Source organism: Elgaria multicarinata, chromosome 6 (genome assembly GCF_023053635.1).
Source record: "Elgaria multicarinata webbii isolate HBS135686 ecotype San Diego chromosome 6, rElgMul1.1.pri, whole genome shotgun sequence".
Taxonomy (NCBI): Eukaryota; Metazoa; Chordata; class Lepidosauria; order Squamata; family Anguidae; genus Elgaria; species Elgaria multicarinata.
This window is the reverse complement of record NC_086176.1, coordinates 62,977,204-62,990,594: the sequence shown is the minus strand read 5'-3', so window position 1 is coordinate 62,990,594 and position 13,391 is coordinate 62,977,204. Positions and strand designations below refer to the sequence as shown.

The 13,391-nt window shown below is 40.4% G+C and overlaps 1 protein-coding gene across 1 annotated transcript in view; it reads right to left on the bottom strand.

Moving 5' to 3' along the window:
• The window catches only part of DTWD2 (DTW domain containing 2), a 95,382-nt gene that overhangs the window by 44,783 nt on the left and 37,208 nt on the right, over positions 1-13,391 (bottom strand). The window contains exon 3 of the mRNA XM_063128608.1: positions 12,349-12,443. Coding sequence (XP_062984678.1) covers positions 12,349-12,443 — 95 coding nt within the window. The remainder of the gene's footprint in view (positions 1-12,348; positions 12,444-13,391) is intronic.

The following is a 13,391-nucleotide window of genomic DNA, read 5'->3' as shown; positions in this document are numbered from 1 at the left end:
AACTAATGTTTGGCTTTTCCTCTCAGTTTTAGTGGGGGAACAAGGAAAAAAATTAAATAGGAATTGGGGAATGTTTTATTCCAAGAATATGTAATTGCCCTGCAGTTTTCTCTTTTCCAGCTCCATCGTTATCTGCACCTTTCCAGAGATTGTCGTTAGAAGAACCCTGCTTGTTCCAGCCTACCTGCTTAAAAGTAGGACCCCAGGATTGAGAAAGCCCTTGCTGCTTCGTACTTGTAAGTGAAATTATTATAGACAGATAAATGGACACATTGTTCTAGAATAAAACATTTCATCAACATGGGTATTGAATACCCATGTTAAAAAAAGTCTGTGAACCTTTAGATTCAGTACTTCTTGGCACTCCCTTTAGTAACATTGGTTTTGATGGATTTTGGTCCATCCTTCCTTGTGGAACGGCTTCTGCTCAGTGACATTTGAGGGTTTCCTTGCATGAACAGCTCTCTTCAGTCCTGCCACAACATTTCAATGGGGTTTAGGACTGGACTTTGACTACGCCATTCTAAAACATGGAATTTCTTCCTCTACAGCTATTCCTTTGTAGATCTGCTTGTATATTTAGGTTCATTGTCTTGTTGCATGAAATACTTTCAGTTCATGACATGTTTCCACACAACCGTATGGTGAATACCAAACTCACAAAGTTTCTGATTCTTTTATAGAGTGGGGCCTCCCAAACTCATCCCTTAAGATCTACCTAATTACTTAAATCTGATTCTAATTATTCCCTTTAACTGAAGTGTTGCAAGCAGGGGTTCACTTACTTTTGCATGTACCCTGACTCTTAAGTACTCATTCTGCCCAGTCTCCTTGCATTATTTATTCTAGAAGGATTGATGAGTTTATGCTCCAGTTTTATATTGCATTTTAAAAGAAAGTTTTAAGCATTTAGGTAGTTTCCTGTTTTTCAGCCATGCAAATTTGGTGGCCTCTGATTTGTGGGCACTGCTGGCTCCAAATGCTCTGAAATCCAAACACTCTGTGAAATGGGACTTAGGCCTAGACTCTTGAGCACCTTGAAAACCATGACAAATTGAACTTGCGGGTTTTTAAAAAATTCAGGTAGCACTTTTATATTTTCTGTATTGTAAATATGAAATATTTTCCTGTTTTGATTGTCCAAATTTAAAATATATGTTATTTAAAATGATTTCTTTCTTACTAGATGAATTTATGGAGGAGCAAATCTGTAGAAGAATCTTACATTGTTCTAAAACAGAAAATAACAAGGATACTGCTATATCAAAGATGAGCAGGAATTTTAATAGTATCATCCATTTCAATCAGAGTAGCTGCAACCTCTTTGAATTCCCAAGACTCAAAGAACCAAGTTATATTTTTTAAATTAATCCTCTTATCAACCTTTTCCCTTCCAGATCAGAGCCATGGTTTTAAAGATCTTGCATATTGATGCTAATCAGGAAAAATAAAAGTTCCAGGAAAAAGTTTTCTTACAAAGGACCCACTTTTCTCCTGAGCCTTTGGCTGCTTTAAACAGGCTGACAAAAGACTGGCAGCTGCTTGAATGCAAGCAGAGGGCAAAACGAAAGCTCCCACTGAGGATAGGAATTTCACTTTCAGCATTTTCAAACCTCCAAGGATTTAGCATTACTAAAAATAAACAGAAGTGGGTTTTCTGTTTTTTCATAATCCTTTTCTAGTATATAAACCTAAGAAGAATTTCCCTCACAGAACTGGTACATGCATACATTGTCTACATGACAGGCTCCACTTTTTTGTCTTTTCAACCCTCAACAGCAAAGTGCACATTCTTTTTATGCAAAGGCAAAGTTAACCAAACTAGGAAGATTGTGTTAAATTAATTTCTCTCAAAGTTACAATTTTTATTCTGGGAGGTCAGTGTTTCTGATATTTGCCACATAGTTAAAATCTGAAGACAAACTCCCTGGCCTGTTAGAACACTGAAGGCTGGACATGAGGAGAGAGCACACATGTTCTCCGCCTCATGTTCTCAGGATCCAATTTACTCCACTGAAAAATAATTCTCTGCTAGAAGGATGCAAGAGGAAGGGGAAACTGTAGTTGAACATGAGACTTTGGAACTCGGTTCCTGATCCTTTTAATGGCTGGAGTGGAGGGGTTATCCCTTCACTGTCAAAAAGACCTGCAGGGGGGAAACTGACTGTCCTCAGAGCCCATTTATTTCAGCAGCAAAGAGAGCTATGCTCTCCTTGGTCAAAGAAAGGATCACTGGGGAAGGGGGAAATTCCCTGTGAATTTTCACAGGCCTTCATTTTTTAAAATGGATTTGTATACTGCTCCAACAACATTTTCATGGCAGTTCATATAAAAAGAGATATAAAACAATAAATGCATAACAAATCAGCAATCATTAAAAAGGCATCCAGATAAATGATCCCATCTGGTTAAAAGAAGTGTTCAAAAAGACATCAATGTTTGGGTAAGCCTCCCAAGGGAGATAATTGACAAGTGAGCACCATAACTGATAAAGCCCTCTCCTCAATCACCACCCACCTTATCTCGGAGAGCAGTGGATTTTCCTCTGAGATAAGTTGACTCTCGCATGATGTGTTTATGCAACTTTCCACTTACCTACCCAAGAGGACTTCCTATTTCCTCCGTTTCACTCCCAGATGATTATTTTCTCTCTCTCTCTCTCTCTCTCACACACACACACACACACACACACATTATTCTTTTAAAATTTGGTTTTACTGACATGGCTTTTGGTGCCCAACGTTTTCAGAGGAACTATCACTCCCAACATTAAGACAGGTTGCTTACCTGTAACTGTAGTTCTTCAAGTGGTCATCTGTGCAGTCACACATTATGGGCTCTGCGCCTGTGCAGGGTCAGCTCCAGAAACTTCCCTAGCTGAAAACATTGTTTGGGCGGGAAACCCTCCCCCACCGTCTACTGAGCATGCTCGGGATTTCCCACCCTAACTCCTCAGTTCTTGTAAACCGCCTAAACAGTCTCACTGAGGTAAACCACTACGTAATAATGTATGGCACCATAGTTACAGGTAAGCAACCTGTCTTTCTTCTTCGTGGTCTCTGTGCATCACACATATGGGCAAATAACAAGCTGACTTATTGGAGGAGGGTCGTGTCAGACGAGGTGTGTTCTTCAAAAAATTGCTGACAGCATGACATGCCAAAAAGCACAATCCTGACGTGCCCGAATGTCCAAGTGATAATGACTGGCAAACATCAGGGGTGTTGACCAGGTGGCTGCTTTACAGAGGTCTGGCATGGGAATCCCTCTCTCAAATGCTGTAGAAGTAGCGACCCCTCTTGTGGAATGGGAGCGCACTCTACCCTCCAGAGGAACGCCAGCAAGGTCACAGGCTAACTTAATAGTCTGTATGACCCAGGTTGATACTCTTTGCAAAGAAACCTGTAGACCTTTCTGTTTGCCACCATAACAAACAAATAATCGTTTGGATTTCCAAAAAAAGGCTGTTCTAGATTGATAGAAGGCGAGGGCACGTCTAACATCCAGTGTGTGAAGAGTTGATTCTATTTTTTAAAAAAAAATATTTTTTTTATTTTCTACAATACTTAAACATACACATACATCACATAAGAAAAACACACAACATACTACATAATTTTCAGTTGAATACAATATCTTATCTTAATAACATAATCAATACATCTACAGTGCACCCCCCACCACGGGATCTCATTCCTGATTCCAGAATCTCATACTTTCTTCTGCTGGTGGATTCCCACTCCCCTTAGAAAATACAAATATTAGGAACTGTTTCCAAATTCCTTCAAAATCATTTGATTTAGCTATACCTCTTCTCCATTTAATATTACTTGTTAATTTATCGTTAATAGCTATATCCCACACTTCTTTATACCATTCTTCAATAGAATATTCCCCTTGTATCTTCCAGTTCCTAGCTATAATTAATCTTGCTGCAATCAACAAATTCGTTATCAGTTCCTTAATTTCTTTTTTACATTTAAAATCTTCTTCAAATAGCGACAGCAATGCAACTTTTGGTGTTCTTTCTATCTTCATTTCAACAATTTCTTCAATCTCCGAAAACACCATCTTCCACAAATTCTGAACATAGTTACATTCCCACCACATATGCATATACGTTCCTTTAACCCCACAACCTCTCCAACAATTTGCTGATTGCTGATTGTTTATCTTATTCATTCTAACCGGAGTTAGGTACCACCTCCATACAATTTTATAATAATTCTCTTTTATTCTTACTGACATATTTCTCAACGCTCTTTGCCTCCATAATCCCTCCCAACCCTGTTGTCCTATTTGTACCTTCAAATCTGTCTCCCAAACCATTTTACCCGAGTTATCCACTGTCCCTTTCTCCACCAATATTCTGTATATTTCGCTCATCAACCCTTTTAACACTGTTCTTTTCCCCCTTTCCTTATCTTTTTTATCTATTAATTCTTCAAACCTTGTTAATTCTCTACACTCTCCATTATCTCTTACCCACTTTTTAGTCCATTGTTCTAATTGCGTATAATTTAACCAAGTTAACTTTTTATCCTTCAAGACTTCTTCTATATCCTCTCTTGTACCCATTCCTCTTAACCAATCTCTTAATTTCATTTTGTTTTTCTCTATTAAAACTTTACTTAATCTACTTTTTAATTCCTCCGGGAAATTCTTCAACAATATTACCGGTGACAAGGGAGAGCTGCTCGGAAGCAGCGCCCCTTTATATTTACTCCAAATTTCCCAGTGAGTCCTCAAAAGTGGATTATTTATACCTTCCACCCATTTTTTTTTCCCTTCCATAAATTTTTTTTTCTAATTTAGTCTCTATATTACTCATGTTTTTTTCTTCCATCCAATCTAAGTTCCCTAATCCTAAAATTGCCTCCATTATATATCTTAATCTATTGGCTGCATAATATAATATAATATTCGGGAGACCCAATCCTCCCTTTTTTTGACTCAAATACCATTTACTTTTATTTACCCTCGCTTTCTTATCACCATTACAAAAATTATTTATAATCCTTTGCCAACTTTTTAACTCTGGTTCTGAAATTTTTATTGGTAGCATCCTGAACACAAAATTTATCCTTGCTAAAATCTTCATTTTTATTAATGCTATTCTTCCAAACCAGGATAAATTTAACCTTTTATATTTTTCCAGTTTTACTAAAATCTCTTTTTTTAAAACATTTAAATTTTCTTTCTCTAGATTCTCTAACTTCTGCGTAATTTTTATTCCCAAATATCTAATCTGAGTCTTAACTCTCATTTCTCTTCCCTTTTCATCCCAATCTTTCTCTTTTTTTTTGGTATAATTAAATAACATCAATGAAGAGTTGATTCTAGAGGAGAGGTCGGCGAATGAAAAAAACTTGGAAGGGTGATATCTTGGCTAAGGTGGAACGTCAAGACAAATTTTGGAAGGAAAGCCAGATCTGGTCTAAGGACCACCTTGTCAGCGTGGAAAACTATGTATGGAGAGTCTATGCGAAGTGCGGCTAATTCTGATGAGCGTCTAGCAGACGTAATGTTAACCAGGAATGCAACTTTAAAAGTTAATAAACGGAGGTCCATGGTTGCTAATGGCTCAAAGGACTTGCCCAACAGCACTTTGAGAACTACAGAAAGGCTCCATTGAGGAACAAAAGAACGTACGGGAAGAATGGTATTCTTCATTCCCTTCATAAAACGTTTAACTAACGGGTGTGTGAAAACAGAGCATCGTTGAATCCATTGGTGTGAAGCAGAAATTGCTGCTAAACGTACTCTTAAGTGACGAAAACTTAAGACCCCTTTTAAAGAGTGAATAGAGAAATAAAAGGATGGTGGAGATGGGTGCTGAAAAGGGGTTCTCGTTCCTTGCTAAAACAAATGAACAGAAAGACTCCCACTTTGTAGCGTATGATTTCCTATTCGCTGGCTTTCTAGCTGCCAGTATCACATTCCATATATCTGTAGGAAGGGATTGCTGGTCTAGCGCACATGTATCCTCCAGGCTGTTAGATTTAGGATATGGACATCCGGGTGGAAAATGAGCCCTTTCTCCTTGGAGATTAGGTTGTAACGAGGCAATCTGATGAATTCTGCTGATGACAGTTTAATAAGCGGCGTGAACCACGGTTGCCTTGGACACCAGGGAGCTATTAGTATGGCATTGGAATTGTCCCTGCATAACTTCACTATCACCTTGGAAATGAAAGGTATCGGGGGAAACAGGTAAACAGTTGCCCCGACCAAGTCATTTGGAAAGCATCTCCCAGGGATGCTAGTCCGTGGCCTGCTCATGTGCAGAAATGGTTACAGACGGCATTCTCTGGCGACGCAAACAGGTCTATCGCTGGATGCCCCCATGCGCGGAAGATCATTGTGAGTGCAGATTTTGACATTCGCCACTCGTGTGTGTCCACGAAATTGCGGCTGAGATTGTCTGCCAAGGTATTGTCTTGGCCTGCGATATGAAGGGCGGATAATGTCGTGTCGTGAGCGATTGCCCAATGAAAGATTTCTAGGATCAAGGTAATCAGATCCATGGTACAGGTTCCCCTTTGCTTGTTGACATGCCAGACAACTGCCATGTTGTCTGTGCGATTCTGAACTGCATGTCCTGTTAAAGATTGCTGGAAGGCATGTAATGCCTTTTGCACAGCCAGTAGTTGTAGCACATTTATGTGTTTCATTTTGTCAAAAAAATTCCAACACTGTTGGATTTTCATTTCTCTGCAGTGGGTACCCCAGCCTACTAAGGACGCATCCGTCACCAAAGTCTTGGATGGCACCGGAGGCCTTGCATGATGTTGGCTTTGTTTGCCCACCAGGGTCACAGGAATCGAAAGTCTGACTCGATGAGCGTTCATGGTATTGTCGTATTCCCGCAGTAGCCATAACTGCAGGGGCCTCATATGAAGGCGTGTCAACAGTACAACGTTCACTGTCGCTGCCATGAATCCAAGTAGCCTCTGTACCTGGAAGGCGGAAACGCTGCGTGACCGGCAGAGTTTGAGGGTTAGAGTAAGTAGCGTGGTGGCTCTTTCCTCTGGGAGGAAGGCCTTGGAAAGGGTTGAGTCCAGAATAGTTCCAAGGAATTTTATCCTTTGGGTAGGTTCGAAAGTGGACGTTTCTTCGTTGATGCACAGGCCTAGTGCAGAGAGAAGGTTGGACGTGAGTCTGGTTTTGCAAATGGCCTCTTGTCTTGTACTTGCCGCCAGTCGCCTAGATAAGGGTAAATTTCTACTCCATGAGTCCTGAGTGAATGTTCACCATAGAACGGACACTGGCGTCCCCAAAATTCTGACGTGATTGAAGTTGGAGAAAGATCATGGGGGTGACGGTGTGAAGACATTGCTCGGTACTGATGGTTCCTGCTATCGACTGTAGGGTGAGATCCCTCACGGTGCTGAGGAGGGAAGAGTCCTTGCTCCGATAGAGCCTGTACAGGGCACGCTACGATATTGTCTAGAGAGGAGTCTCTAAGCTCTCCTTCTGAGATGAATGCCCTTAAGGGTGGTTCCTCTACCGGTACCGTAACTATCTGGAAGGGTGATGGTATCGGAAAGTCCAAAACTTCCTCATACCGTGGAGACATCGGTGTCGGTAGCGTTAGCACTGGTGGCGAAGAAGATGTTGTTCGCCTCAGTATCGAAAAAGGCTTCAGTAGCGAAGGTCTCAGTACCAGGCTCTTCGGTATCGAAGAAGACGGATGCGATGCTTTCTTTTTGCCATGCTTCGTCTTCAGTTTGCTTTTCTTCTTATGAGGATCCTCGACCCTGTTATGCTCTCTAGCTCTCTTAAAGAGCTTCTTTGCTGCCTTGATGGAGGAGCTGTAAGTTGGAGTGGGTGGATCCAACAGGGCTTCACTCTGTACAGGAGGAGGCTGGGGCAATGACTTCATTTCCTTTGGAGAAGTAGAAACTCGAGCCGGTTTCGGAGTATCTACCTCCGCCAGCGCCCATTCCCAGAGAATAGCCCTAAGCGATCTGAGCGGTTTTTCCCCCCTTGCCTCGAGAATCTTAGGCAAAAAACACAGGATTCCACCACGCGTGCTTCTCCGAGGCACAATAAACACAAGGAATGTCCATCGGTTTGGCAGATCTTTTGTCCGCAAGTAGTGCACTTCTTGAAAAGTCCTCTTAGTGCCATAGGCACCTATTAAAACTAACTAACAATAACAACAAATTATTATTATTTTTTTAGATAGAATAGATAGAAAACTGTAGAAAAAGATAGAAAGAAACGGAAGTTTTCAGCACAAGGTAAGTCTAACTAACCGAGAGTCTCACAAAGAGCTGTTGACCCACAGGCGGTTGAAGAGAACTGAGGAGTTAAGGCGGGAAATCCTGAGCATGCTTAGTAGACGGTGGGGGAGGGTTTCCCGCCCCAAAAATGTTTTCAGCTAGGGAAGTTTCCGGAGTTGGCCCCGCGCAGGCGCAGAGCCCATAATGTGTGATGCACAGAGACCACAAAGAAGAACTTGGTGGTGATAGGCATGGAAGTTCAACCATTTGTCTGACATGTCTGTAAAGCAGAGAGGAGAAATAATAAAGTACGATTAAACTGCACTCTTTCTATTTATTTGAAGCAGTAATGATCACTGACCTGTAGAAGTATTCTGAGATTTAAAAATAATTTCTTGGACTGGTTTTACAGTTGGCTCTGTTTTGAAATTTAAATATCAATATTTTTATTTTTTAATGTCTGTGCATATGCATTCCCCTATAGTTTAAAGAGCAAAAAATGAGAGGAGAGAAGCATCCAAGAAAGGTGCAAAAAAGGGGCGGACTTTTTATTATATTATATTTGGTTGAGAAGCGAAATAGAATACTCTCAACCAAATACATATAATAAAAAGTTCAGCATCTTGAGAACTTGTTTCTCCACGTTTTTGCACCTATAGTTTCGTAGGGGTGTGCACGGACCCCCCGCTCCGCTTCACTTGCAGATCCGCCATTTTCCGGATCGGGCCGCTCCGTCCCGCCCCCGCTCCGCCCACTTCCGCTCCGCTCCGCTCGGAGCTCCGGATCCGGAGCTCTGTTTCCCCCCCCCCATAGGCTTGCATTGAAAGCTAAAAAATTATACAACTTTTTTTCTGTTCAAGTTAGAAACCTCATGTTAGCACCATGACACCTCATGGGGATATACACACGCACGCCAAGTTTCAAAGCAATCCCATCATCCCCTGATTTTTGGCGAATTTTTGAAAATCGGGCACCCCACACACAACATCCCTACGAGGTGGGCAGGGGAGGAGGGAGGGAAGGCAGGCAGGCATGCAGCTGGCATTTCTGGGGGCATAAGGAAGTGAGCCAAGGATAAGCCAGTAATGCATATAAAATGGAATAAATCAATAAATAAACAAAGGAGGGGTGGAATTAAAAGCAGCAGTGTTGCTCAATAAACAGCAAGAAGAATTTTTTTAAAAAGGCTATATCTGTCTTTTACCAGCAATAGGGGGACATGCCCGGGGGAGGGGGAAGTAGCTGCCAGTTCAAGACAGCCACCAACAGCTCTGAGAAGAAGTAAAACGCTCACTTCAACTCATAACAGGCATTGCTCTACCACTGAAAAGTGACCATTCACTTCAACTCATGATAGGCATTGCTCCACCGTTTTACTCTCTTTGGAAGGCTCTAATGGCCCTCCAGTGCAGGAGAGAGTGGGGGCACGTCCATGATGAGATGCCCTAGGGGAGCTCATCCCCTTGCACCACATCTATTCAGTTGTTCACCAAGGTTAGGGTGGGGAGCAGTGCTGTGTTTCTATCTCTTATTCTTGGCTTAGTATATGATTTCAGGTTGTGTTGTGCATTTGGTGGGGCTACTGTGTTAAAAAACACGGGGAAAAGCCCGTTCAGATGAAGAAAGAGAAGTTTCCCAGAATCCCAAGTTACCTGTTTTGCCTATGCCCTCCTCTAACTTTGGGATCATCATGACCGGGAGCTGACTCTGCCCCTCAGCCCTTTGAAAAAGGTATTTTTCCCGCCGATTTTTTAAAAACTTCTAGCGCGCGACCCGTACGACGCAGAAAGTTGAGAGTAGTCTCAAAATGACCCCCATCCACGACTCTCTGTGCACAAGAATTTTCAGAACGATAGCTTAAACCCCCCCCCCAGTTATCCCCGATTCTTTCCCTCAATGCAATCCTATGGGCGAAAAGCCGAAAACGCCGTTTGAGCCGCGCGGTTGACCCGATTTTCACAAAAATATAGCATGCGACCCAGACAACGCAGAGAGGTGAGAATGGTCTCAAAATGACCCCCATCCACGACTCTCTGAGCACAAGAATTTCTAGAACGATAGCTTCAAAAACAACCTAGTTATGCGCGATTATTTGCCGCAATGCAATCCTATGGTGAAATGTTTTCAAGATGGCGACCGGAGCGCTCCGCCTGAACTAGGAGCTCCGAAAAATGGGCGCTTCTCTTCGCCTTGCTTCTAGGGGGTCCGCGGTCCGCTCCTACTCCGCCTCTGTGTAAGGCGGAGCAGGCCAATCCGCTACTGCTTCTACGCTCCTAATCGGAGCGGATCACACCCCTAGTTTCAAGCCCTGCTTCTTACTTCACCAAATATAAGGATTCTGCTTTCCTAAATATTATAATGTGATGATCTTTGAAAAAGTCAAAAAGGAGAAAAATAAAAAATAGTAGAAGAGACCACAGAAGCAGAAAGTGGGATTATTTCAGTTATTGTGCAGAACAGTGAAAAAGAAATGAACTTCAAAAAGTCCAGTTAGAAAAAAGGACTGCTCAAGCAAGTGCAACGCCATCCTAAAAGTTCTAATAAAGATAATTAATAGCTGGCAAAATTGACTATTTTCTTCCTAATTTGCTGGTAATATTTGCCTTAGAATAAGTATTAGGATCTTCTACTGTTCAACTGAAATAGTATTTATGATTAAAGAATGGCTTGCAAAAATACTTATTATAAATCTTAAAAGCGAATAAATCCCATAATAACAGCTTTATTAGAACTTTCATGATGAATAATAGAGCAAGTGCTTGGTCAAAAATACACAATGATGATTAAATAAAGTATCTTACATTACAGGATATGGCTTTATTTATTTATGGCATATTTTAAATTATTATGACAGTAAATGGATAAAATGCTATCTTTTTTCTGTGTTATGAATTTAATAACATTTCTTTGAACAGATTTCTGACAGGAGATTACACTGAGCAACAGCAGACAGTTATGAAAGCTAAAATCTGATCTCGAGGTGCATTTTATGTTGCTTTACTAGGGCTGAGGTGTGTTTTATTTCATTTGTCAGTACCTCTAAGAACAGCTTATCTCCCCCCTCACCTCCTATGGCATTATATTTATTATCTCCAACTCATGGACACACTTACCTAATCCTTAAGAATTCACTGGATTTGACTCAAGACTGGCAAAACGCCCTAGGTGGCAATTCTTTTAAAAGTGACTGACTAGGCAGTGTGACTAGCTGGATGGAAGCAGGATCAACTGAGTTGGAACTTCACTAGATAGAATATGATCACTGTAGATAAAACAAGCCAGGTTGGCTTGCCTGAGTTGTGCTGGTTACCATCTGCCTGGGCATGGCTCATCATGTCTACTGAAGCTGGGCGGCATGCCTTGTTTGAAGGAGAAATGGTGCCCATCCAGCATGTAATGTGGCTTGTTTTTGCCACTGAGATCGTGAGAACTGGGCCACTATATCTTCATGCTGGCCATGAGCCCGTAAGTACAGATTCCAAATTGGTGGAGAGCCTGGCAAACATACTAACAAAACACAGGAAATATCCCACATGAGGGTAATAGTTACACACCTGACCTTCAAACTAGTAGCTTAAAAGGGTTTGTCAAAATTACATGTGCAAGTGCAGGAATTACTAATACTTACCATTTATTTAGCACCAACCAGTTGCTAAGTACTAGAAAGAAACAAGAAGTGGTTTGGGTTCTAGACAGAAGCCTTTCAGAGTACAACAGTCCAAATGAAGAAGATTGTTATACAAAACTTAAGAACTAAAAGCTTGCATTGATATGACAGAAAGCCAGTGTTGACTCATGCTATATGGGTACATAGAAAATGGAAGAGAAATTGAAGTTTAGATGAGGCACCATGATTTGACTGGTGAGAGAGGATATATATTGTTCTGAAGGAATTCATATACAAAATAACCAGGACATGGAAAGAGGTAAGAAAGGTGCATTTTGGAGATCTAGACAGAAGCAATGATATTTGCTTGCATCTATCTAGAACATTTTTTAAAATTGTTTAGGCATTTTACTGTGAATATGTGCATTATAAAACACTAATAAAACAAAGTATTTTGGCTTACCCACAAGTACTCATCATAGAACTGGAAGTTAAATTGTTCCTGTTGCTTACCTGTCTTCACTGAAACGTCGACCAATCAAGACTTTACATTTGTCTTCAGGTAGACAAGCAGCCAGAAGTGGGACTGTTCGTAATACTCTACTTTCCTTCAGTGAATATGGAATACAAAAACAAAAGCTTATTTTAACCTTGTAAGGGTATATTATATTATTATTATTATTATTATTATTATTATTATTATTATTATTATTATTATTATTATTTATTTCTTACCCGCCTCTCCACTTGGATCGAGACGGGGAACAACAGTGAATATAAAACTCATAAAAACTGATTAAAAGCACAGTATACATGATTAAAACAACCTAAAAACATCCTAAAAACATTCTAAAATTTCACTGGATAGGCCTTTAAAGTTCTTTGATTTAAAGTTCTTACTGTTAAAAACAAAGCACATAAACCTTCCCATTTAAAACACACATATACATTATACATCTAGATGCAGCAGTAATGAAATAACTGAATGAAATTTTGTGATGTAATGTACATTGTAATTCTTATTCTATCTACATTAGCTAGTACCTAACTAATGAGATCTAGAATCATTATATAAACTGCTTATATATTTTTATTATATCAACCAGTATAGAAGTATTAAAAATAAAGAAAGCATTGTGGCTACGTCCCTGTAAAGAAATTCAAAAGTGAAACATACTGCCACTATTGTAAACCTGAAAACAAACACTAGCGATAATGAAAAATGGGAGAAAACCAATAGAAATCAATACTCCTTCACAAAACAATGGTATACCTATCCCTGCATAGTTCTGTTTACCAGGCAAAGACATACTTGTACTTGAAAATGTACAAAGAAGGAAAATAAAACTAAATTAGATCAGGATATGCTATCATTACCACAGAAAAGATGTATGTCAATTGGGATGCATACAAAATTATGAATGATTTGAATTAAAAGAATAGAGAAGGGGCTTTTCTCCCCAAAACTAGTCCAAGTAAGGAGTATTAGAGTTTCTGAAATTTAACCTAGCACTTAAATCCTAATCCTCATCACACCTGCACTTGTGTCAGACCCA